This window comes from Phoxinus phoxinus, assembly GCF_949152265.1.
Source record: "Phoxinus phoxinus genome assembly, chromosome: 6".
Classification (NCBI taxonomy): domain Eukaryota; kingdom Metazoa; phylum Chordata; class Actinopteri; order Cypriniformes; family Leuciscidae; genus Phoxinus; species Phoxinus phoxinus.
In genome coordinates this window covers 30,548,648-30,576,346 of record NC_136881.1, presented here as the reverse complement: position 1 = coordinate 30,576,346, position 27,699 = coordinate 30,548,648, and the positions used below count along the sequence as shown (strand labels likewise).

General features: G+C 40.9%; 1 protein-coding gene across 12 annotated transcripts; it reads left to right on the top strand.

Annotated features, from left to right (window-relative positions):
* The first annotated feature begins 21 nt into the window (after positions 1 to 21).
* On the top strand, positions 22 to 27,140 carry kdm2aa (lysine (K)-specific demethylase 2Aa). Of its 12 annotated transcripts, none has more exons than XM_079616541.1 (23): positions 87 to 369; positions 6,562 to 6,700; positions 6,795 to 6,873; positions 7,058 to 7,104; positions 7,213 to 7,391; positions 7,476 to 7,582; positions 10,604 to 10,697; positions 11,934 to 12,087; positions 16,349 to 16,464; positions 16,827 to 16,850; positions 16,965 to 17,091; positions 17,185 to 17,417; positions 20,584 to 20,661; positions 21,192 to 21,443; positions 21,540 to 21,656; positions 21,842 to 21,928; positions 22,133 to 22,291; positions 22,620 to 22,646; positions 23,642 to 24,762; positions 25,056 to 25,219; positions 25,347 to 25,493; positions 25,594 to 25,809; positions 26,258 to 27,140. In XM_079616541.1, the coding sequence occupies exons 1-23, from the start codon at positions 319 to 321 to the stop codon at positions 26,437 to 26,439; spliced, it is 3,900 nt and encodes a 1,299-aa protein (XP_079472667.1). In that variant the 5' UTR covers positions 87 to 318; the 3' UTR covers positions 26,440 to 27,140. The 12 variants fall into 12 exon arrangements, with proteins under 12 accessions (XP_079472669.1, XP_079472668.1, XP_079472670.1 ...); XM_079616545.1 differs by having other exon boundaries at positions 97 to 357; XM_079616546.1 differs by lacking the exon at positions 87 to 369 and adding an exon at positions 1,421 to 1,574.
* The last annotated feature ends 559 nt before the right edge of the window (positions 27,141 to 27,699 follow it).

Below are 27,699 nucleotides of genomic sequence, written 5' to 3'. Positions count from 1 at the left end.
GATTGTGACGTTGTGGTTATCGACAGACGTTTAGTCCAATGAGTCGCTGCGCGTAAGATGACTGCTGACCAATCAGCAACTACTTCCTGATCGATTGGGTTAAACGAAAAGTTTTACCATGCGGAGTTACCTGGGGTCGATTACGGAGGAAAATTCAATGTTTACAATTATTCAGAGTATTTCAAAACGGTTTATTGGACTCAAAGGAATGTCGAGGACTTCATGATGACCTTATGTGAAGTTACACTGGGCTAATTCGACAGAAAATGTAGATTTATTTCACCAGACACCACAACCCAGAGCTTGTTATATGCAGTCATGGACTGGACGTCCGCCGGCGATGGGACGCCAAGCCACGTAAGATCTAAGGTACTTAAACGCTATGAATTACTAATCACATTACGCATATAAAAAAAAAACAATTTGGTAGCAGACATTTTGCTAAGACGGAATGAGTGTGTTGATATTTTCTATTTGATTGGTTGGCAACGCGAAGCTTACAGCACATGTAAGCCAATCTTTGTGTAGCTGTTTTGATCGGCGTGCAACTCCAGCCAATGAGAGCATGGCTCGTCTAGTTTCTTGTACTATTATTTGTCTCTTAGTACCGCCTCCCTGTGAAGTGACAGCGGCATTAACCAATGGGAGTCAAATCGATGGCGTCGCATGTGTCTGTGATTGGATGCCAAGTCTGTAGCGGGCGGGGCTTACTTCGTGGTGTTTTTGTGACGATGTGAAAATGGCGGCGAATGATCTATTCTACTACATTAACTTTGTCCTGAATTCACACAGTGGAGCTGTCTGAATAAGGCTTACTTTCACTTAACGTTAGAATATAAAAGTTTCTAGACGAGTCTAGTCGGAGTGCACATTTTATAAGTAAACAATATACGAGGAATATTTTGACCGCTGGATTTACCCCACTGTGAGCCCGAGTTTAAATTTTGTGGAAATGTGTTTTTATTTTAAACATGAACCGAGATTAGCGTATGTTAACGTTACTCGATAAATATACGCTCTTAATTTCTCGCCTCACTCTTCATGGGTGACTGCAATAGTATACGTTGTACATATAAGCCGTATGTATAAGCAAACCCCATATCTCTTTGTATTTTAAACAATTTGTACCACCCGCGTAACGTTAATGTTTGTAGGCTGGTTAACGTTAGCTGGTGCTGATGCTCGTCCACTCTTCCCTCAGCAGCGCTTAGCTTGACAACCTAGCTTTCATGATTTTATTATGACCTGCTGTTTTATTCTTTTTGGTGTAAAACATAATACAATAATTTTGTAGCGTGATGGTCCGTTTTTATGTGAAAAAAGCTGCGGACGAGTTTTCAACTATTTGAAAACAGTGATTCTTTTATCTAGGCAGTATTCATGTAAAGTGTCGTTATTTCGATTAGACGGACACTAACAAAGTGTCCACCGAGAACATTTGAACTTGTGGCAGTTAATTCTAACGGGATAAACTGACAGAAGCGCGCTCGCGACTTGCCCGTTCACTTGCGGGCTGCGCGTGAATCTTTATTCTGACAATGGACGATCCCAAACCGCGTTACAGCAAGCGACTGGTAAGTACAGCACAGTAGATATAAAATGTTTTGCTGCTCTGGATGGTAGTCTACAATGGAGTTTCTGAATTGAGAGCAGTTGGCTAATAAATTCCATTGCTGTTGAAATGTTTGCAGCAATGCTCACTAGTGCTGTCATTTGAGTGGGAAAAAGAACCTGCAAGGTGTGACTGAAGAAGACTTTTATTTTCATTTTATGTTCTCCGTATCGTCCAGATGTTTGGACATAGCAGATGTTATAACGTCATTTAAATATTTCTTGAAAGCTTTGACAAGTTTTGCACTTTCATGGAAAGGATGCATTCAGTAGAATTCTTGGCTGGCTTCTGACAGAAGGTCCACGTGACCAGCAAATATGCAAGCAACCACTGACCATTACAGGTGCATGATCTGTAAACATTTCCATTTTTACATAACAAAATCTGTAAAATTAACAGAATAATCTGAGTAAATTCACAAAGTGTACTTGCAATAAATGATGGTGATTAAAAACACCTAGAGCTTTACTAGTTGACACGGCTATTTCGTTGGAGATCTTGCACATATCTAAATTTCCTTTGCCTCATCAAGAAGTTAAATATATTTATTCTCTAGACTATATTCTTATGCATTAAAGTCCTTATGGAGTTTACTTGTGATTAAACCTGCCAGTTATGAATGCCAGCAGCTTGCTGCTGATTGTGTAATCGTCATGATTGTGTAAAACTTGTTTTTTTTCCTTCTACACCACAAAATAATAAAATTGTTTATTAATTCTATGTTCTTATACATTTTTTTTTTTACCCATCTTATCTTCAATTAAAGTGGTTTATTTCTCTCGATCCAAACTGACATGTCGCTTTAGCGTTTAGCTCCATACACTTTTTAATATTCATTTATGTTTTGGATTACCCCAACAATACCCCAGTTGTAAAGATTCTGAATGTTAAATGTTGATAGGATGGTTGCATACTCTATTGAGTAGATACTTATTTTACTGCTAAAAAGTATGTTCTTTATAGTATGAGTGTGTGTAGTATGAATGTAATCCGGACGTACCACATTCGCCATGTTGTCATTCTCACATGTGACCTACCAATGCTTCACTGCCATTCACAAATCCTCTCCCGTGGCTTCATGAGATAGTAAAGTGTTCATCGTATGCATCCACACTTCAGATTCTAGCCGAAAGAAGTAGGTCATCCAGGTATTTTTCGCCTACTCTTGAGTAATGTGAAATCGGACATACTTATTTTGTCACATACTGTTTTTTGCCTACTATATAGTAGGGAAGGATGCAATTTCGGATGGAGCCAGACACGTGTGCACGCAGAACATGATTAATGTGCAGTTGGTGCTATTATTTAAGGTTGGGATTTAGAGAATTTGTAGCACATAAATTAAAATATCTCGATCAATGCGTTAGAATTGATCTCTATAAGATTAAAATGGTCTGAAATCATATTGGTGGTTTGGTTGTAACACTTGCCCACGATAGCTTTCTGAAGAGCAGGATGGAGAAGTGAGCAGGATTTGAGAGATGGTTGTGTGCAGACTGTTTTTGTAGAGACTGGTGAAGTGGAGGACGAATGATTAGATTGGTTTAGCAGACCATGTGATCAGACATGCGGAAACGGGGGGAGGAGTGGGCGGGGGCACTGCAGAGGCGAAAGGATGACAGAGGAGAACAGACAGCAGATTTTCTCATTTTGAAAGAAGGGAAGAAATGCTGGGATGGAGAACGGACAGGAGATCCTTACGCTTGTTGACGGAGGGATGTTGTTGATGAGACGGAGAGGCAGGAAGAGGAAAAGCCAGCAGGAAGATGTGACACTGAAGGTGCGAGGTGTGTAGTGTCTCATTGCCCTCCACAAGGGCTTCCTCCTAGCGCACTGCGGTCTAGGGAAAGCTGCATGTGGAAGGGCACAGAAAAGGTTTTAATTCTGCCATCAGTTGCATTTTTTTTTTTCATTCCTCTCCTTTTATACTCCACTTCATCTTGATTGATTTCATCTCCCTCCAGTGTGGGGACACGTTGCTGTACAGGTTGTACTGTTTCACCGTGGCGTAAATTCATATTTGCTGCTTTCGTCACTGACAGTTTCTAGATCTTTGTTGTGAATGGAAGAGATTGAAAGGTGCAACGACGCAGCGTAAGAGAGTGACAGATTGGCAGGGTTTGCCCTCAGGCCCAGAAAACTGGGAAGACTGCAGCATCATTGACTAGGGATGGGCACAAGTGCCTACTACGTACTCGGAAATGACAGCATTGATTGATCTTGATGACAATTGCATCTTTAAAAATGTCTGTTCTTAATATTGTGATGGTTTACAATTGCATTTTGAGCAGTACCACACCATCTGATTGGTTAGAATAGGAACATTGTGTACATGGTGACATTTGTTTGTGACAGCAATTTTCAAAAGCGACTGGACAGGACATAATTGATGTACTGGAACAGAATACAGGTCCTGAGGCACGGTTTTAAGAGTTGAACTGTTTTTAACTTGATACAGTGCCTTAAAGTAGAGTTATGAGACCAATAATTGGCTGGTGTGTTTGGACTTTTGTGTGCTATTACAAAGGGTCTTGATTGCATGTTCATAGAGGTGCACATGGTTCAATCAGGATATGTGAATGGTTTGGACTTTGGAGAAAATGTCCTAAGATATTGCACAGTCATGCCCAATTCATTTAATTGATTTTCTTTCTACCCCCTCTTTTTTTTCTTCTTCTTGTCGTTGAGAGGGTGTGATGAAAGGGCTTTAGGAAGCGTGTGATTGGCTCGTGGTTCCACATCACCATAGAGACATTGAGGGCAGATGCAAGGGCGAGCAGAGGAGGGTCTTATTGTTTTGTTCATTGTGTGCCCTCCTGTATGTGTTAGTCAGTCACCTGCTCTTGGTGAGCAGTCGTGCATCACAGCATCATTAAAACTGCAAACTACTGTTCAAAAGTTTGGGGTTAGTAAGATTTTAAAAAATAAATTATAATATAATATAATATATAATATAATATAATCATATTATCATATATAGTATTATTCATATTAATATTATTGATATATTATAAATATAATAATATTATAGTAAGATGCATTAAATGTATCCAAACTAAGTAGGCTAAACATAAAGGTTTCTATTTAGAATAGAAATAAAGATGTATGTAAGAGGTGTGCAAATTTGACAAAAAAGATATCTCTATTTACTGGGATTTTGTCAATAATGATATTTAGATGATATTTTGCATTTTTTCTTAATTAAATGTAACCTATGCATCATTTACTATGTCAAATTATTACATTTAATCAAACTAAATTAGAACAATAAGATACTAAAGGGCTGTTACCAATCAAATGAAATCCGTATCAACTCAATCTGTCATTGCAAAGGAAGAAGCAGCTGCATCTGAAGTGGCATTTAGATGTATTTACATCTATGACTGTTTAATGCAGCTCGGATGTGATATAAATGCATAAATGTTTTTGTTTTAAAAATAAAATGTTGATATATTAAATTATTTTAAAAATGAATGCTTTAAAGGGTACATAAAACACAGTTTCTGCCAATCTCATGTTAATCTTGAGTACCTAGTATAGAGAGTCTTTAGTTCTTTATTTTTCAGACAGATACTGCTGTACTTTCCGGAAACAGTCAAGCTCCTGGAAGGCGTACCGTGGGCGGAGATAAAGAGTCACAAGCACAGAGTGGTTTTAGAATAAACAAATGGACACTTATGGTGGTCAGCTAAACAAATGTATTTAAACATACACAATACATCATTGCATTATCACTGGATAACTTTTGATTCACTACACGTTCGTGTTAAATTATATGCACTTGCATGCCATTTGCCAACAGAACTCAGACATTTGCTGCAGCTTTACTTACTGCCTACTTACTACTTTACTTACTTTTTATTAATTGACTTTCAGTTTCAATTGATCTGCAAATCCAGCGTCGAACTAGGCCTTGTTTATAAAACATTCGTCACCAAAATGCTGGGAACACAAACAAACCCACTTGCACAACTCTGTTGATTCCCTGGAAAAGCAGTTACCAAATCAGCATATTAGAATGATATCTGAAGGATCGTGTGACACTGATTCACTATATTACTATATTTCTGGATCAAGTAAATTTATTTTATTTTTTTACATTTATTTTATAAATGTATTATTTATTACATTTATTTGTGCTGCAGTGCCATTCTTGAAAACATCACTTCTTGTTTTAAATACAATCCTAAATGCAACTTCCTTAACTGTGAAGGATACATTTTTTGAACAGAGCTTGTTAAAGAAACTTCCTGAACTGTACTGCAACTCACCTGTACTCTAAAGCCGGGGACACACTTAACGAATAACTGAAACATTCTAAGACTACATTTACATTTATACATTTGGCAGACGCTTTTATCCAAAGTGACTTGCATTGCATTTCAAGGTACACATTTACATTCTTATCAGTTCTGTAAGTACAGAACACACTCACAGACTGTTTCCAATGACTGGCGCAGATTTTAAACACCAACTATCGCTGACTCGGTGCGTTTGGGCATGATCAGTTGTAAATATCAAATTACATTCATAATCGGCAGCACAGTTGTTAAGTGTGTCTCCGGCTTAAGGATATAAACATGCTATATTATACAGAAAGAGAATGTGGCCAAACTGGCCATTAGATGTTTTCTGCTGAAACCACACCAGCAGTTCTGCTCCAAGACTTTCAACAGTGAATCCTTGTGCATCAGCATGATTTATGATATTGTATTAATAGTTGCTGTGTGTGGGCTAGCGCTAATGATGGAAGTGAGTTATTTAGTGTACCGTAGTATATGTATGTGTGAGATTGTGGGCAAGTGCATCTCTGTCAGCCCAGTGTAGGTGTGTGCTCACATAGCCCAACAATTTGATGCTGTGGTGATTTATATAATATTTCAACAGTTGGAGGGAAATAGTGTTGTTCTGGCAACGGTTTTTCATTGTTTGATTCTCTTGTCTTACAGCGGTCTGGCACACGGCGGCGTTACCAAGACGATGGCATTTCCGACGACGAGATCGATGGAAAGAGGACTTTCGATCTGGAGGAGAAGCTGCACAGCAGCCGCTTCAGCTCTGACCGAGTCAAACGCATGGAGGGCAAAGGTGATAAAGAGTTGCAGTTCTTATGGAACTCATCAAAGATACACATCTTTATGGAGTGTGCAATTTAACTTTGCCTGTTTTTTGTTTTTTTTAGACCTCTCATACGAGTACGTGCAGAGATGTGGGCTCCGGGACCCCATCATCTTTGAGAGACCTGATGGACTTGGTATTAAGTAAGAGATTGTCCTTTTTAATAACATTTTTAATGTAATTTGCTTTACTCTCTTATTTAAAAACCTCCCTTTTGTGTTTCACTTATGACTTTGTTTTTACTGTTGCTGTTTTGTGTCTTTTTCCTTTTCATATTTCAGGATCTTTATTTGAATCTAATCTACATTTGCTATGTTTCCTTTTCAGAATGCCGGATTCAGACTTCAGTGTGAATGATGTGAAGTTGTTTGTAGGTAAGTGTTTTTGTGTTGGAAATGCTGAATGTGCTGATAAGGTGAATGAATCAGTGGTGCTGCTTTGGGATGCTTCAGCCTCTCCTCCCTGCTCATCTTTGTTAACAGGAAGTCGGCGTATGATTGACGTGATGGATGTGTCTACTCAAAAGGGCACAGAGATGTCAATGGCCCAGTGGAGGCGCTACTATGAGACTCCTCCCTCTCAGAGAGAGAAGCTTTATAATGTTATCAGCCTTGAATTTAGCCACACTAAACTAGAGAGCCTCGTCAAAAGACCTACCACGGTAGGTACCTTAACGCTTAGACGTGCCAAAAAAAAAATATATATAGACCAGTCTTTGATAGACAAATGTTTTTCCTTGTCACAGGTGGACATGATTGACTGGGTGGACAACATGTGGCCAAGGCACTTAAAAGAAAGGCAAAGAGATGCCACAAACTCGATCATGGAGATGCAATACCCCAAAGTGCAGAAGTGAGCATTTCTTAGATCTTTCAATATCTTTCAATATTTATTCATGCTTGATTTCATTTCACACAGCTTGTGAAGGCTTTATAACAAAAAGGGTCTGTTCACCTATGGAGTTACCTTTATGTCTTTTTTTTGTATGCAATCAAACATAATGTTTGAGAGCAAAAATAATTATGTAATTAAAATAACTAAATCTTTGTTTTTCTTTGTGCAGTTTTCATCACGCATGCACAAATTTGCTTCCTATTCTGCTGGCATTGTTTTCGTGTCTAAAAACTACTAGCGAGTTGAAAAGTTTTGAATTCAGGTGAAGCTGAATTCCAGTGGGCGGTATCTAAGCACCAGAATGAAAGACCTGTTTCTATTGGTCTCTCTCGTTTAGCGCAGTAATTCGGCCACACCCACTACCCTATCCCTCTGAGAGTGAGAACAGGATTATGTCAGCCATCTGGCATCACAGTGCATTAGATATAACTCGGGGTCTTAATATACATTGTAAGGCCGGTGACACACTGGATGCGTGGCGTGAGCGTGGCGTTTCTGTTGCGTGTCAGCTGCGTGGCGGCTGCGTCGCATTTTCTCTGTCTTTACACACCAGAACCGTGCTTGACGCGGAGCTGCTGTAGGTGACAGAGAGGGACAGAGTAGGTGACAGAGTTTCTCCACCTCTTCAATTAACCTGCCGTCGTCCATCGTTGCAAACTCGAAGTGTAGCCTACTTGAAAGTGTCAAGTCGCGTGATTTGGATCACCCTTGTTCACATATGGGGAGAGAGTTGTGGAAAGCTATACTTCATGTTAAGCATACATACATATAAAGCCTACTGATAAAGGACACCGTCAGCAGTATTGACGGCAAAATAGACTATGTTTGACAGGTGCAATATTTGAAAATCGATAATAATTATTTTTATTTTTTTTAAATTACATTTAGATCTGAATTTATGTCAACCTATAGACTTTCAAACATCAAAATGTCATTAATTAATATGTATTTGTGTACAAAATGACATGTAAACATATTTTCCTATTATATTTTGCATGGAAACGCTTCCAACACGCTTGCGTGTCGCGTGAAAAATAGCCGTTGGTTCTATTTCTAGCATGCACGCGTTTTGTCACGCAAGCAGTGTGCAAGCTCTAACCTGTTAACATGGGAGCCGAAATAAAAACGGACACGCCACGCAGCTGAGACGCTTCACTGTGTCACCGGCCTAATGCTCTAACGAAAAATACATTTTGATCATTTACAGTAACAATTTAATGGAACTTTTATATAACTTAGCATAATGCAGCTGAATGAGCCAAGTCATTTCGGAGCAGTCTTTCTCAGCCATGTTCAAGGTAGCGTTAAATATGGCAGTGGCTGATGACACACTAATGGCCTAACAAAATCCAAAGTTTTATTATATTTGACTGTACCAAGCTGTTTCTATGAGTTCTTGAACTCTACACAGGTGATGGTATAATCAGCTGCTATATTGCACTTTCTGCCCAGTAGGCGCAGACTTTCTCAGCCGTGTCCGTTTGATCCTAATATACATTTGCCCACATTATTAAATGTATTTCTCCAAAACAAAACTTTTTTTGTTATGACCTGAATTTATTTTTTCAAATTTCATCATGTAATATAATTGCACCTGGTAACAAATTCAAAACTCACTTTAAAACATCTAAGAGGTTTTTAGAGCTTTGCAATAACGTCCGTTTTTGATCTGAAGTGGAGTTAGAATGAAATGAGCAGAAATATATTAGAGCCTTTTGTACTGGCTATTAAACCAAAGATCATAACACTGGACCTTCAGCATTTCTCATAAGCATTATTTATTCTTATAAAAATACCCCAAATCACATGGAGAAAAAAAGCATTTTTGTAATCGTCTATTAGCTTCATGTTTAACCTGTACAAACGTTTCTTTCTGGTATTTATGTATAGAGACAGAATTTAGAGGTTTACAAGATTTTTGTCATAAAAGGGTTACGCTATGACCACATAAAATGAGTGGAAGATCAGTAGTGAATCCTCATTTGACCCGGAACAGATTCAGAGCGAGTGAGCGCTCATCAGATCTAGTGATGATCTGGTAATCAAATTAATAGAAATTACATTTAATTTTAAATGCATATCAAGGAAACCTAGGAATGCATGAATATTTTTACCCAAATGTGCACACTTTTGGACTAAATAATCAAATAAAATTCACAAATAAAATGGAGCAGATGCAATTGAATATTTAGGTTATTTCCTTTGAAATGACAATAACCAGTGGTTTGGTTTTGCATGTTTGATGTGCTCTTCAGACAGTGAATAAAATTAATGTCACTAACTTTTTTTTTTTCTTTTCTTCTTCATAAATCAAGGTCAATATGGAGTCTAAAGTAAACAGGCCAAGAATAAAAAAGATTGTCATAGTAATAGCCTGAATGTAAACAACAACAATTGTTTAAAAGTTATCTGGGTGTCTAGCTACATGCACTTCAGAGTGTTTTTACATGGTTCATGGTATTGGGCAATGAATTGTTGTCCTCCACGACACAACCCTGCTATGTCAGACTCGCAGTGGGACCCGTTAGTGGGTGTGGCCAAAATATTGCACCAAGTGAGAGAGACTGGTGCTAAGATACTGCCCACTGGAATGATTGTAAATTGAACACCTTTTAGCAAAGCTGTTAGACTCCCAATGAATGACAGCAGAACAGATGGCAAATTTGTGCATGAGGATAAACTGCACAAAGAAAAACAAAGATTTACTCGCACAGCGAAAAGTTAAGAAGCCTTTTTATTTGTAATCTATGTTTTTAATTGCAATTTAGTCATTTTTTCTTTCAAAATCATTTTGTTTTATTGCATAAAAGACACAAAGGTAATTCTATATTCACCAGGAAATTAAGTCCTCTGTGTTGTTCCATTTTCTATCCTAATTATCTTCACGTCCCATTTCTCACACAGCTCTCTTTGTTCATTATTATATTTTAACAAAACAGTCCTCTTCCCCTATTTCAAATTTGCCTGTTCTGTGTGCAGGTACTGCCTAATGAGTGTGCAGGGCTGTTACACAGATTTCCACATAGACTTTGGAGGCACATCTGTGTGGTACCACATACTGCGGGGCTGCAAGGTCAGAAAACTGTGCACATACACTACTGTTTAAAAGTTTGGGGTCAGTAAGATTTTAAAAATATTTTTAAAAGAATTGTATTATACTCATTAAGGCTGAATTTATTTGATTCAATAAAATAGCTGTTTTCTATTATAAAATGTCATTTATTTACTCCAGTCTTCAGTCACATGATCCTTCAGAAATCATTCTAATATGCTGATTTGCTGCTCAATAAACATTTCCTATTATCATCATTGAAAACAGTTGTGCTGCTTAATATATGTGGAAAAGGTGATAGTTTTTTTTCAGGATTCTTTGATGAATAGAACGTTCAACTGCATTTATTTGATGAATGGAACATTTTGTAACAGTGTGAAAGTCGTTACTGTCACTTTTGCTCGAATGTATGCTTCCTTGCTGAATAAAATAATTAATGGTAAAATCTTACAATAAGGTTCTGTTTACTTATTTAGTTATTTTTTTTTACATGAACTAACATTGATAAATACCGGCACTTTCACCTAAATGTTAATTTCAACTTTTTCTATTTATTAAAATCAAAAGTTGTATATGTTTTATATGAAGTAAAATGAATTGGTCCTGAACTAAAAAACTTAAAACTAGAAACTTGTGTTCTTGCAAGTGAACGGCGCCTTGTGGTGCCATCCCAAAGAGGCAAAAAATCACTTTCACGGACCTTTACCTTGATTGTTCCCTGCTGGTGGAATGACCTGCCTATCTCAACCCGAGCCGCCATCTATGCTATATCAATTATATATAAAAAATCCTTGCTACGTGTGCTGCGCTGGTCTAGCTGGGACTGGTCTCTACATTTGCATATTGTTGATTTGACTGCTTCTATTGCTCTCTTCATTTGTAAGTCGCTTTGGATAAAAGTAATCTGCCAAATGATTCAATGTAAATGTAACACGAACTAACAATAAACAGTTGTATTTGATTAACTAACATTAACAAAGATTAATAAATAACTGTTTCAAATTATTGGTCATTGTTAATGCATTAACTAATGTTAACTAATGGGAACTTATTGTGAAGTTATTGAATTATTATTATTTATTTTTTTATAAATAAATCTCACTGACCCCAATGGTAGTGTACATGTGGAAATCATTGGGATACGAGTTTAGCGTAGACACTTCAGCTCATTGATAATGCCAAATGAACTGTTGCGCTTTTATATCTGATAATCAGTTTGCTGTCAAAATGCCCAAAATGTTTTTGTGTCTTCTACAGGTGTTTTGGCTAATCCCCCCAACGCCACAAAACCTGGAGCTTTATGAGAACTGGGTGTTGTCAGGGAAACAAGGCGACATCTTCCTTGGTGACAAGGCCACTGATTGTCAGAGGATTGAGCTCAAGCAGGGCTACACGTTCATTATTCCATCGGGTAAGCATGCACGCGCACGCACGCACGCACGCACGCACGCACACACACACACACACACACACGTGGCTTGGGCGTGACCTCGTAGGGCTGCGAAGCAAGTGCATTCTGGGAGTTGTTGTCTTTCATCCACATGAGCCACAGATACATTTTCTGGCTTTTCTCAGTCTAGAAGGCTCCAAATTCAAAAATAATTCCACATTTCTACTACATAAATTACCCATTTTAAATACACACTCATCTCTATTATGCTAACAAAGGTGGAGTGTTTATTAATAAATTAGGATATTTCCCGGTAGTGAGGTAAAAACATAGTCTAATAATTTGTGTATCTGACTCTTGAGTATTCCATTTATTATGTCTGTCCATCCATCCATCTTCTTCCGCTTATCCGGAGCCGGGTCGCGGGGGCAGCAGTCTAAGCAGAGACAACCAAACTTCCCTCTCCCTAGACACTTCCTCCAGCTCTTCCGGGGGGACACCGAGGCGTTCCCAGGCCAGCCGGGAGACATAGTCTCTCCAGCGTGTCCTAGGTCTTCCTCGGGGTCTCCTCCCGGTGGGACGTGCCCGGAACACCTTCCCAGGAAGGCGTTCAGGAGGCATCCGGAACAGATGCCCGAGCCACCTCAGCTGACCCCTCTCGATGTGGAGGAGCAGCGACTCTACTCTGAGCTCCTCCCGAGTGACCGAGCTCCTCACCCTATCTCTAAGGGATCGCCCAGCCACTCTGCGGAGAAAGCTCATTTCGGCCGCCTGTATCCGGGATCTTGTTCTTTCGGTCATGACCCAAAGCTCATGACCATAGGTGAGAGTAGGAACGTAGATTGACCGGTAAATCGAGAGCTTCGCCTTGCGGCTCAGCTCTTTCTTCACCACGACAGACCGGTACAACGACCGCATTACTGCAGCAGCTGCACCGATCCGTCTGTCAATCTCCCGTTCCATCCTTCCCTCACTCGTGAACAAGACCCCAAGATACTTAAACTCCTCCACTTGAGGCAGGAACTCTCCACCAACCTGAAGTGAGCAAGCCACCCTTTTCCGACTGAGGACCATGGCCTCGGATTTGGAGGTGCTGATTCTCATCCCAGCCGCTTCACACTCGGCTGCAAACCGTCCCAGTGCATGCTGAAGGTCCTGGTCTGTAGGGGCCAACACGACAACATCATCCGCAAAGAGCAGAGATGAAATCGTGTGGTCCCCGAACCTGACACCCTCCGGCCCCTGGCTGCGCCTAGAAATTCTGTCCATAAATATTATGAACAGAACCGGCGACAAAGGGCAGCCCTGCCGAAGTCCAACATGCACCGGGAACAAGTCTGACTTACTGCCGGCAATGCGAACCAAGCTCCTGCTCCGGTCGTATAGGGACCGGACAGCCCTTAGCAAAGGACCCCGGACCCCATACTCCCGGAGCACCCTCCACAGGCCGCCTCGAGGGACACAGTCGAATGCCTTCTCCAAATCCACAAAGCACATGTGGATTGGTTGGGCAAACTCCCATGAACCCTCCAGCACCCTGTAGAGGGTATAGAGCTGGTCCAGTGTTCCACGGCCGGGACGAAAACCGCACTGTTCCTCCTGAATCCGAGGTTCTACTATCGGCCGTAATCTCCTCTCCAGTACCCTAGCATAGACTTTCCCGGGGAGGCTGAGAAGTGTGATCCCCCTGTAGTTGGAACACACTCTCCGGTCCCCCTTCTTAAAAAGAGGGACCACCACCCCAGTCTGCCATCCCAGAGGTACTGTCCCCGACCGCCACGCGATGCTGCAGAGGCGTGTCAGCCAAGACAGCCCCGCAACATCCAGAGACTTGAGGTACTCAGGGCGGATCTCATCCACCCCCGGTGCCTTGCCACCGAGGAGTTTCTTGACTACCTCGGTGACTTCAGCTTGGGAGATGGACGAGTCAACCTCCGAGCCCTCAGCCTCTGCTTCCTCAATGGAAGACGTGACGGCGGGATTGAGGAGATCCTCGAAGTATTCCTTCCACCGTCCGACGACATCCCCAGTTGAGGTCAACAGCTGCCCACCTCCACTGTAAACAGGGTTGGTGGGGCACTGCTTCCCTCTCCTGAGTCGCCGGACGGTTTGCCAGAATCTCTTCGAGGCCAGCCGATAGTCATTTTCCATGGCCTCTCCGAACTCCTCCCAGGCCCGAGTTTTTGCCTCCACAACCACCCGGGCTGCAGTTCGCTTGGCCTGCCGGTACCCGTCAGCTGCCTCAGGAGTCCCACAAGCCAACCAGGCCTGATAGGACTCCTTCTTCAGCTTGACGGCATCCCTTACTTCCGGTGTCCACCACCGGGTTCGGGGATTGCCGCCTCGACAGGCACCGGAGACCTTACGGCCACAGCTCCGAGTGGCTGCTTCGACAATGGAGGTGGAGAACATGGTCCACTCGGACTCAATATCTCCAGCCTCCCTCGGGATCCGGTCGAAGCTCCGCCGGAGGTGGGAGTTGAAGATCTCTCTGACAGGAGACTCGGCCAAACGTTCCCAGCAGACCCTTACAGTACGCTTGGGTCTGCCGAGTCTGTCCAGCTTCCTCTTCCGCCATCGGATCCAACTCACCACCAGGTGGTGATCAGTTGACAGCTCCGCCCCTCTCTTTACCCGAGTGTCCAAGACATACGGCCGCAGGTCAGATGAAACGACCACAAAGTCGATCATCGACCTACGGCCTAGGGTGTCCTGGTGCCACGTGTACTGATGGACACCCTTATGCTTGAACATGGTGTTCGTTATGGACAAACTGTAACTAGCACAGAAGTCCAATAACTGAACACCGCTCGGGTTCAGATCAGGGGGGCCGTTCCTCCCAATCACGCCCCTCCAGGTTACACTGTCGTTGCCCACGTGAGCATTGAAGTCCCCCAGTAGAACGACGGAGTCTCCAGTCGGAGCACTTTCTAGCACCCCTCCCAGAGACTCCAAGAAGGCCGGGTACTCTGCACTGCCGTTTGGCCCGTAGGCACACACAACAGTGAGAGACCTATCCCCGACCCGTAGGCGCAGGGAAACGACCCTCTCGTTCACCGGGGTAAACTCCAACACATGGGGGCTGAGCTGGGGGGCTATAAGCAAACCCACACCAGCCCGCCGCCTCTCACCATGGGCAACTCCAGAGTGGTGAAGAGTCCATCCTCTATCAAGGAGTGTGGTTCCAGAGCCTAAGCCGTGCGTAGAGGTGATACCAACTATCTCTAGTTGGAACCTCTCAACCTCACGCACAATCTCAGGCTCCTTCCCCGCCAGCGAGGTGACGTTCCACGTCCCTAGAGCTAGTTTCCGTGTCCAGGGATCGGGTTGTCGAGGCCCCCGCCTTCGACTGCCGCCCGATCCTCTCAGCACCGGCCCCTTATGGCCCCTCCTGCAGATGGTGAGCCCACGGGAAGTATTATGTCTGTTGTGATGTTAAATAAAGCATTAAAAAACTGAAGAGTATAAAGCCTATCACATATGCCCTCTTCATTAATCCAAAAGATCACAGGTTAATATGTTTAGATGCCGGGAGAAATCAGGGTAAAGGGCAGAAACTTAGCGAAGTCGATCAGTTTATGCTTAAGCAGTTTACGACTTTACTCCAAAAAAAGGAAAATGGGTTAATGCGTTTACAAGACCACATGCATTGTCGGGTTAAGAACGAGCATGTGAACGAGCTCACTTATTCCCTGAAATCGAAAGCAAAAAAAAACTGACCGAGCTCAACAAAAGCTGATAACGGTAACCTATATCAACATTTTCATTTAAGATAAACATCAATATTTCTTGTTGAATTTTTTTAAGTCTTTGTTTGAAGCTGCTTTTGATTTTCACATATGACTGATGTCTGGACTTAAAGACTGTTATTAGGCCTATATAATTTTAGTGATATTATTATTATTAATTTGTAATTGTATGGAAACCCAAACAAACTGCACATTCAGAGCCTGAGTTCATGTAAAGCAGCTATTACTGTGAACAGAGCCGCTCTGATCCACTGGATGAAACGTGTAACCTGCACGCATGTAAACAGCCTTAGTGATTTCATAATAGCACTATGCTATATTATGATTTTGAAATAGTGTAATATATCGAGCAGTCTAATAATGCGGGTTCATGGATTCTCATACGTGGAATGCGTCACTTCCGGTATTTTGCTGGTTAATCAATCTGGGTAAACTGCAATCAAGGATTTTTTTTTAAATCGAGTACTTGAATTTAATCAAGGAATCATGACAGCCCTAGTTTGTTTTCTTAAATTACTTTTGTTTTGTATCAGGTTGGATTCATGCAGTGTACACACCAGTGGACGCGCTTGTGTTTGGTGGGAATTTTCTTCATAGTTTTAACATCCCCACGCAACTGCACATCTCCAGCATTGAGGACAGGACAAGGGTGAGCCCGACATTTCACTGCAGTGGTTGCCATTTTTCAGTTCTTTTATCATCTCAAAAAGAACACGTCTGGGTCATATTTGATCCCAAATTTAAAAGGTTAATAAGAAAATACATAATGCATTAGAAAAATTAAGCTGCATTTTTGCATTATTTTGCTTTGTTAAATTATCTTGATAACAGTAATCACTAATTTCCTCAATTATCATTATAAAAAGGGAAAATGCATAATTTTGTTTCTTCAATCAAATTAATTGATATATTTAAATACTACAAATAATCATGGCAGTATTTCTTGTACTGAAGTTTTTTTTTTTTTTTTTTTCTGATTTTAATAAAAACAAAACCTTTGTGTCCGGACAGGATGATTTTCCTTACTGCTTTACGGTAATGAGAATGTGATGTTTTTCTCATAATTATTGGAAATTTGGTAGGAATATATGTAAAATTTTGATGAAAATAATGAAACTGAAAATTGTAATGGTCTCTGGTTGTCCTCAGGTGCCTGCTAAGTTCCGGTATCCATTCTATTATGAGATGGGCTGGTACGTGTTGGAGCGTTATCTGTACAGCATGACCAACACCTCACACCTCATCCCTGAGTTCCAGAAATACTCTTTGGGCATCGGTCAGTACATTAACAACATATTCACATCCACATAGATTTGCTTGTAATGAGCACAGGTAAGTTAAACTCTTTCTCTCTGATACTAATACACAGGTTTGAAGCAGGAAAGCTCTGGCTCCGAGGTACTAAACGGCCACACTAAAGAGGAAAGAGATGACAACAATGCCCCCTCTCCACCTAGTGGGCCAGGGGTGAAGCTTCACTTGACTCCCTTTGAGCTGGAGGGGTTGTGGAACCTGATAGGGAAGTTGGAGTCACTGCCTTCACATAAGAAGTGTGTGCCTTCAGGAATACACAATGCTGCTGCCCTGCTACACGACATACGGGTCAGAACTCACGCTCATAGTTTATTATGCTTTTGTTTTTTGAAATGGTTGGTTATACTAATGCACTTGCTCCCAGTGTTATTTGTAAAGCTGTATCACACGATAGTTTATAAAAGTGACTTTAGATACAGGATGTTATTGGAATTAGTTAATTTTAGGTATTGTTGCTATAAGCTGCATTCACACTGCTACTTTGTCACTGCATGTCGCCAGTGGCTGGCAGTTAGGTCTCCAGTGGGCGTTCCCACTACTGGTTGCCTAGTAAAATGTATGAATGACAGTCATGGAAGTTATTCCATGTTTAGTTTTAGCTGCAAAAAAACTGATTCCTTTTTTACAACATTTTGGAGGCATATAAATGAGTGGCTATTTATCTTTGGGGAAATCACAAGCGCCAGTCTAACAGAGTTCACGAAGTTCACCATTCATATCAACGTATGTACACAGAGACATATCATAAATTATAGGAAAGTTGCTGACAGCTAAATTAACTTTCCATAAGTAATGTTAAATAATGGAACCTTAATGTAAAGTGTGACAGAACAATAAAGAATCAGAACATATTCAAACAATATCTAGGGCATGTAGTAGTCCAGATTAAAATATTAAAAGGTTTAAGTTTGAAAATCTTTTAAGTCTTTGGTGCTGTGATGAACAACATAGCAAATACCAAAATCTGAATTGCTTTATGAAACATTTAAATTCTGTTCAGTAGCCCAGCTGCTGTGTTTACGGGGTTACCGGGGTAACTGCTGCATTTCTGCTGTTCCGTCAGCGCCATGTGCTGTCAGAGAATGAATGTGCATTTTCATTCAGCACATCTTTCACTCGTTCCACCCAAGGTTATTTTCGTAAATGAAAACTGAAACTAAGACTAAAACTATTGCAAAAAACATTTGTGTAAACTGAAATGAAATAGAAATTTCAACATAAATGTAAAACTTAACGAAACTAACAACTGTTACTGAAAAACTAACTGAAACAAAATAATAATTAAGCTCTTATCCTGTACCGGAAAATCACTTTTTTCCATTCCACTGCGCTACTTTATTTTTCAATGCATGACCGTTGCGCTCGAGTCTCGCGCCTTTTGCAGCATCAAGTGCATGACACGACGTTCTAAAAACGCGGCACACTAAATAAAGCAATAAAATAAAGCACTCAACTTTTAAAAAACACGTATCGAGACCTTGCGCTTTTTCCCCATTCCATTGCCTGCATCTTTTTTCCGTTTTTAAATCAAAACCGCTTTCTGTGTGAACCAGCCCTAAGGAGCAGAAATGGCCAAATAAGTATTTCCATCATGTCTAGACCTTATGCAAATACAGCTGTAGGCCCCTACCTTAATTCCAGGTAAGATTAACCATCTCATGTGAAACTAGCCTCAACAAAATAGGCCTACCACACTGAGCAGAAAACGGAAAAAACAAATAGCATGTCTGTAGCCTAGAAATAGACGTACATTTGTCAGAGTAGAAGTATACTAAATGTCTGGTCTGAATAGAACATTATTTTGAATACGAGTATATTATTTCAAACGATGCAATAGACAAAAAGCATAGCTGGATCAATACAAGAATAATGTTTGAAAGGATTAATCATAGAAATAATCTTAAAGGGGTGGTAAAATGCCCTTTTCACAAGATGTAAAATAAATCTCTTATGTCCCCAGAGTGTGTGTGTGAAGTTTTAGCACAAAATACCCCACATATATTTTTATATAGCATGTTGTCACTTGTCACTTTTTGAGGGTTTGCAAAAACGCACAGTTTTGTGCTTGGCCCTTTAAATGCAAATGAGCTGCTGCAGAGGGCGGGGTTTCAAGAGCTCGTGTGTTAGCAGCTGCGATTACCTCACGCAGACACACACTAAAATGACAGAAACTGCTCTGCCTTTAATGTTAAAACGAGTCAGACAAAGATGGAGAGACTCAAGAAGAAGTGACAACATGTAGAATGCATCAGGACGTCCCTGAATGGTTAGTTGATGAATTTATGTTGCTGATGTTTATGTTCCTATCTTCAATTAGGATATTCTGTCATAATCTATAAATCGCTCGTATAGGAACTGTTGTGAGATGCACACAGAGTGACTTTCTAAGTCTCTATTGCATGAGAAAAGACGGCTTTTCAACTTTTTCTCTTCTCAACATGGACTGCGTGTTTATGGGGTGTTTATGTACACCGGGGTTAAGTCCGGGGTTTATGTACATTTTAGGGTTGGTGATGTCACTAACCTGTGAGGAATGTCGTGTAGTCCTTACCAGCCGTTTGTTGTCCTTTTCTTTAAAAGCAAATATCTCCCTTTGCTTTGAACTTTGAGCGTTGTAACTTTGCAGATGTTGTTTTTGCTCAAACAGCAACATGTCACACTAACTAAAGTTAGAAAAGTGAAATCATACTCAACCACCCCTTTAAAGAATAATCATGCACTTTTCTTTTTCTTATAAATCATGCTTAACAAGATTTTATTTTTAATATGAATGAATAGTTTTTGCTTTTTAGTTCCATTTGTTTGGTTCTTTGTCCTCAATTATTTTACAATTATTTTATTTTTATTATTAAGAGGTTTTCACAAGAGTTAACTGTACACTGCAAACATTAAACTTTGCTTAAATTAAATGTCTTTAACTGGAAGTGTTCTGTTAACTCTGCAAAACTATAATTACTAAAACTGAAACTAAATATATAAAAACTAAACTAAAACTAACAAAACCATTAATGAAACTAACTAAAACTAAACTGACATTTATAGGAATTTTGAAAAACTAATACAAAAATGCAAAACTATAATAACCTTGGTTCCACCATGCAGAATCATATCATTATATTACCGGATACCGGCACATGTCTAGCGCTGACACTCAACTGCAAGACGTAGTGACGGATCATGTGCACTGCGCTCCACTGACTTCACTCCTGTCTGTTGTCGCTCCTGAAAATCGCTATTAATTTGCATAAAGCCTTTTCTCAGCCTGTGTCACGCCTACATCCTGTCGCAAACGGTCACTGTCATTCGTGTTGCCGGAAATCACCAGCTCTCCATTAAAAATGAATGGAATCATGACGCTTTGTCGCTGGCCGTGTGAGCACCGCTTAAGGAGTCATTTTGAAATATGATGGTTGAAATTAGTTAGTGATATAAATAGTTTTTCTTTCACTTTCAGGCGTTATTGAAAGAACATGCCAATGACATCCCTAAACTCTCTTACACGGGAAAACCCATTGTCAGATGGCCGAAGAGGGTAAGATCACAGAATTAGTTTCTTTAAATATTTTTAATTGACTTTACAGAAAACCCTTTAAGTGAATCATGCAACTTAAAGAGTTTTTCTTTTCGTTCAGTTTTTGTTATTTGTTTTTTTATGCCATGAAGTGGAATAATGAATTTGATTAAAAATAGGAATTTCTTATTGTATTATCTGTTTTAATCATTCAATTTGTCTTGATTATAACTTAATATATGCTGGAACAAAATCATTTTTGATTACCATATGAAATTAATTGCTCAACACAATGTTATTGGTCCTTTTTGATTTTGGTGCGCGTCTATATGACCAGAACATTTTCTTTGTTGCTTGGACAATTGTGACTACCTAAATAGTAAATAGGTCAAGCTTGATTTAACTGCTGTTATTTTTGATGCATAATGATTTTGATAATGAAAACAAAACCTTTAAATCTGCAGTTTCCCTTTTTTTATTCTGTTTGAATACTCTATTCTAAACCCACCACACTGCAGTGCTTACTTCTCATTTCTTTTGTCTCTCCCAAGCCCCCCTGGTACCAGCCCCCTCCTCCCCCTCCACCTGTCATTCGTCCCAAGCTCTCAACCACACCCGTTATTTCACGGCCAGTGAAACCAGCCTCCAATATGTCGGTCCTGCGACGGCGCCGCGTGCGCTGCAAGCGCTGTGAGGCCTGTCTACGCACAGAATGTGGAGACTGCAACTTCTGCAGAGACATGAAGAAATTTGGTGGCCCTGGCAAACTCAAACAGACCTGTGTACTGCGCCAGTGTCTCGCTGTGAGTGTCTACACATTGAGCATGGTTTATGTAGTCTTCCTTTGTTTGCTTGTATTTATTAATATCTCTTTCTCTCTATGTGTGTTCTCTCAATAGCCTGGTCTGCCACTCTCTGCTGTATGTGAGATCTGTGAGGAAGGCAACCAGGAGACTAGTGAAGAGCTCATGGAGTGCTCCAACTGTGCTCAGATAGCTCATCCTAGCTGTTTGAAGGTACAAACATTATTACCACAGCAATTCTTTATTCAGATTAATTTGTCTGGTGAGCATAGTGACTGGAGGCTTGGTTCAGCTATGTTGGCTCTTGTTGATATAAGTACATTGCCTATCTATAGTTTTTCCCTCTGTAATTTAATTTGTTTTACTGTTGAAAAATCAGTTTTCTTCTGTCTCTGTAGACATCTGGGGAGGGAGTGGTGAACAAAGACCTACCGAGCTGCTGGGAGTGTCCCAAATGTGTTTTCGGCAAAGAAACAGATTCTGAGGTAAGATTTTCTCACACCCAGATGTAATGTTTTTTTTTTTTTAATGAGGGTTTGAGTGTTTGTTCTAATGCTACTAGCTTATGCAGGCCTGCATACATACACAAACAATCACACCATGTAGAAAAATGCATGCCGAGAGCTTACTGTGTTGTACACACTCCGATGTGCGTGTGTAACAGTAACGCCTGTTTTCCTGTGTGCCAGTCGTCAGGCAGCGGTGATGACATCACGGCACAGGATGGGTCAGGGGGGCGTGGGGGCGAGGGCGGGGCATGGCACGGGGTCGGGCGGCCCCCCTCTTCTCTCTCTCACGGGTCGCTCCAGAAACGGGCAGCAGCCCCTGAGCAGCGGCTCAGAAAGAGGGTGAGAGGCTCCGCCTTACTCACGCCACTGCTGCCGCATGCACAGCCGCTCAAATCTGCATTCTCTTCTCTGCTCTCTCTCTACCTCTTGCAGTCAATTCCCTCTAATTTGTTCCACCTTTTTTGTGTCTTCTCTCGCTCTCTCTTTGGCCCACCCAGCCCTCATCATCATCGTGCCCAATCACTGCTTTGACTTGCTGAGGGTTTCAGAGTCAGCTTTGTGTTTGCAGCTTGTGTGATTCCATTCAGTGATCCTGATACGTTCATCACTGTTCGTTCTTTTCAAATTCATATTTACCACAGTGTGCTATTATTATTCTGTTTTGCAGCTAAAATTGGAGGGTGGTAAAACACATGTAAGTTATTTGTTTTTTTGGAAGATTGTGATTATCAGTGCTTGAATGATTTTCTAAACTTCCAATGAAAGTAACATTAAAAACACAAAATGTTAAACTTAGTGAAATTTAGTAACATTTAAATAATTTTATACTGACATGTTGCTTATATGACAAGTTAGCAGACTTTTGTTGTGATAAATATATATATATAAAAAAAAAAGTATTGGCTAGTTTTTAGGCCCAATTTCTGGATGGCGGTTCAGTAAGTGCCTAGCATTGGAAAAATATTTGATCATATATGAAATGGTCCCACCCTCATTATCGTATGATTGTCACATTCCCCCATCGGGCACAACTTTCATATTGGTCGTGAAGCAGCTGCCTGTCACCCTCTGCTTATTCACCACATCTGAAAGAAAAAACAGTAGGTTTTCTAGGGCGAACAAGTAATTATTTTGCGCATAATTATTTATAACTGCCTATTTGACAGAAACCGTCTTTAAATAATAACATTTTACTGCATAAATAACGGTAATTCTCACACTTTTTGTTACATTGACTTCCATTCATACGTGAGACCGGTAACCCAAGCTCATGCAGGTGTTCAGACCTGCAAATTTGTGAAAACGTGATCAATATAAAATGTATCATTCGCAGCATGACATCTCTGAAATAAAAGAATGTGAACTTTAAACCTGCACATTTGTAGTAAAGTGTAATTTTTAGATGTATTATATACTGAATTATATTTTTAGAAAAGACACTGATCTTTGATATATTACAACCACTGCATTGTCCTCAAATTGTGTGTGCTCAAAGTCTAGTGTGACCATGACATTAGTTTTGATTAGAATTAATTACATTTGGTGATCATTGAAATAAAAAATTCCACATATGCATATGATTGGGACTTCCTGTCTGTCGTTTATTGGAGATTGTGAAAAGGTGGATTTATTGTGGGGTTTTTTTCTTTTATTTATTTAGTCTCTTACATAGTCTTTTCTGTCTTTCAGAAACGCAAGTCTTCATCTCTTGATCCTCGCGTGGCTAAGATCTACCGGCGACATGGAATGGAACATGATGATGATTCAGGCAGCGATGACGATGGAGATAGTGGCAAGATGTCATCAGTCCGGGGTGGGGTCTCTTCATCCCGCCGAGGTTATGGAGCTGGGAGGCGAGGTGTTTGGAGAGGCTCTTCACATCGAGGAAGTCGAGGGGGAGGCAGCTTGGCAACAAGTTCGCTAAAAATGAGGCGAGGACTCGGGGCAAGAGGTGGGCGGGTTAGGTTACGAGGAGGATCCCAGATGAGGCGACGACGCTATGAAACGGAGGATGAAGATGATGATGATGACGACGATGATGATGATGAGGGTGATGATGATGATGAGGATGACAGTGATGAAGAGAGGCACCTTGGCCGGTCAGATAAGGAGCATCGTTCAAAGAGACGGAGACAAAGAGGTGATGACTACGATGATGATGACGACGAGGATGATGATGATGATGAGGAAGACAGTGATGAACAGGACTTTGATGGAGAGGATGATGAGATGGAAGACTTAGATGATGGAGAGGAAGATGAGGATGGAGAGAACCAATCAGACTCTGATGCTGACCCACCTGTCTTACTTGTCTCAGACTTGAATGATGATCTGCTGAACGATTCCTACCTGACTGTGACCCTCCAGCGTCCTCCAAAGGCCAAACGTGACCCTGGCTCCATTGTACCCAAATTAGAGGCGGCTATGTCTCCCCGCACACCTAGCGGTCCTGGCTTCATCCAGCGCAAAACTCTACCCAGGACCCGACTCAGGAACAGTACCTCGACCCCTGCCGGGAATGGCCTCTCTCAGTCCAAAAGCCGCCACACTAGGCGGAACTCCAACCAAGATGGTCGAGACAGAGACACACCGTCACCTTCCTCTATGTCTTCTCGCTCCTCTGTTTCTCCACCACCTCCTCCTCCAGCCGTCACCACATCTTCTCCTCCTTCTCTCCTCTCTCATCCCTCATTCCGTGATGTTGGAAATGAGCGTGGCTGTGAAAAAGACATTTGGGTATCAGTGTTCCGCTACTTGGGTCGGACAGACTTGGCTGTGTGTATGAGAGTCTGCAAGGCTTGGTACAAGTGGTAAGTGTACTACAGTTTTCTTTTTAATTCAGCGTTTGTTTGTTTTATCAGACAAAAGGCCTGTTCTCTGAACATTTGCACCAAAGAAAGTGTTTATAAATTGCTTTGCGCTACATCAAGCTAAATGAATTAATTTTAATGCATGTTGGAATATAGCTGCATTCCAAACAAAAACAGGGTTGATTATTAGAAAGTGCATGCTCATATTTCTTAAAATAAAAGTAATCTATGGTTATCTTGATCACTGGGTGTGTTTTGCTCTGATCAGTTGATCCTCTCCTCTCCTGCTGCAGGTGTTGTGATAAGCGCTTATGGACACGAATAGATCTGAGTCGCTGTCGGGCACTTACCCCCCAGGCTCTGTCAGCTGTCATTAAACGACAACCCGTGACACTTGACCTGTCCTGGACGCCTGTATCAAAGAAACAGATTGCCTGGCTTATTCATCACCTCCCAAGTACAGTTTACTTTTACAGTCTCAACTCTGAAATTGCCTGATGCTTTAATATGTACAGGAAACTGCTTAAAAATAAAAAGTGCACCACGATAAAGACTAAAATACTCTTTTTCTCTGTTTTTCACAGGTTTAAAAGATTTAATAATGTCAGGTTGTTCTTCATTATGCGTGTCAGCGTTAAGTTCGCAGAGCTGTCCGGGTTTGCGAACACTTGACTTGTGTTGGGCCGTGGGCGTCAAAGATTCACAAATAAAAGACCTTATTGTGCTGCCAGGTGAGGCACTCATAATTGTTATTACTGGGACTGTGTACAGCCGGCGTGAGTTGAAGTGAATCATTCACTCTTTCACCTTTACTTTCTCCTGTCAACACAGGCAGTGAAAGTCGCAGTCGACTGAGAGGTTTGCTCACTCTGCGCCTGTCTGGTCTGGATATGAGTGACTCTACCCTTAAGATGATCGTCAGACATATGCCTTCACTGCGCCGGTTAGATTTGTCCCACTGCCAGGGGCTCACAGACCAGTCCATCAACCTGCTCACCGCTACTGGCTGTAACACTCGCAACACACTCAGACAGCTCAATCTTTCAGGTACCCCTGATCTTCTCATATTTGATTCCACATTTTTGTTTAGGTTTTCCTTGTGGTGCCAATACAACACAACTGATTACTTGTAACTTGTGGTGCAAAAACAAAGTCTTATAATGTCTTAAATTCAGTTTCAGATCAAATTAAGGTAAAAAAGTTGTACATTTAATTTTAATCAAATAAATGTCAGCGCTACAGATGTCACAATATTCCCTTTATTGCCATTCTACAAATTATGGCATCAGCAAAAAAACCAAAAAATTTTTGTATTGCTGTATTTGCACATAAACCAATTTTTTAAATGGGTTCCATATGGATATATACAATATAAATTGAATGTGTCAATTTAATCTGTCTTTAATTAGATTTTTTTTAAAGATACCCTGCAAACAGTAATTACAAGTCTTAATTTGTCTGGTTCTCACTGATTGGTGGTTTTACTTTTCTCTAGGTTGTAATAAGTTGACAGATGCGTGTCTGTCCTATATGAAGCGATTATCGGCTCTGGCTCTGTTGGATCTGCGAGGCTGTAGGAATGTGACTCGGCACGGCTGTGAAAACTTCATCTCTGACCTGTCCTACTGCACCTTATTCTGTCTGACAGAGGACAAACTCATTCAGAGAATATCGTAACGTGCACACAAATACACTCACACACACACACACATACATACACACACAGTCTCCGCACAGCTCTGCTTAGAGAGCTCACGAGTGCTCCATCCCACTCAATACAGGCTGATCTAGCCTGAACAAGAGGATGAGGCTGAAGACAAGAGACGGGTGGAAGGATATGGCCGCTGTTTTACAAGAAGGGTAAAAACAGGCTGACAGGGAAGAGGACATTTTCAGTGAGGATTTAATTCCCACAACCCATGAGACCGATCCTGGCACATCCAGTGTGTGGCTCTTTCTTCTTCTCTGGGCATTCAGCCTTATCCAAAGCGACTTCTTCAGAAGATGTTACTGATATGCTTGAAGCTGAACTTCATAATCCAGTCTAAGTGGGATTTGGTGAACGAGGAATTGAAGGTTTGATCAGAGAATTCTATCTTGGTGTGACCACTGATGTTTTGACATGGATCTGTTGGCACGGATGAGTTGGTGTCAATGATAAGCTGCGAGGAGGAGGAAAATGACAGGCATGGCACATCCTGTTAGTTCTCATCCGCCACAACTTGTTGATCAAAGAATGTAGTGGCAGCACAGGATGAATCTGAATCATAAAGACTCCAGCATATGGATCCAGATCGTTCACTCATGCTTTCTTAGTGACTGAACGCAATTTTTGGTAGTTCAACCTCTGAAGGTTTTGCTGCCTGGATGTTTGTTGACACTTAACCCACCACACTAAGTTTTTACTCACTCGTACCAAACTAAAATCACTCTTTATTTGTTTTCTTTCATCTGATGGTTTGTTCTTCTGCTTGCTGTCATCTCAAATGGCCAATTCACCTGCATTCTCCTGTCCTGGGAAGGGTTGCTCATAGTTTAGGCTAAAATGTTCATTTACCCTTGGAAAGCTATAATTTAAGTGCAACTTGTAGCAACACAATAGCAAATATTTTCTGAGGACTTTTTTTTTTTTTAAAATTGATGTTCGTTTAGTTCAGGTTTTTTTCATGAAAAAGATGGAAAAATAAAAAGTGGAAAGCAAACAAGGTGTTTGATTTTTGTTTATACTGCCTTTCATCAGAATGCATAATTGTTACATCATTAATGTATCAAGCTTAGACCTAATTTTCACTGATGCGTAAAGTTTATCATTCAGCATAAAAGCTTTTCAAGATAGAAGTAAAGCCACAATATTGGTCAACTGATTTGGATTTTTAATGGCCAGAGAACAGGGTGGCTGATCTACAATAGGGTCCAAAAATCTGCAACCATGTTGAA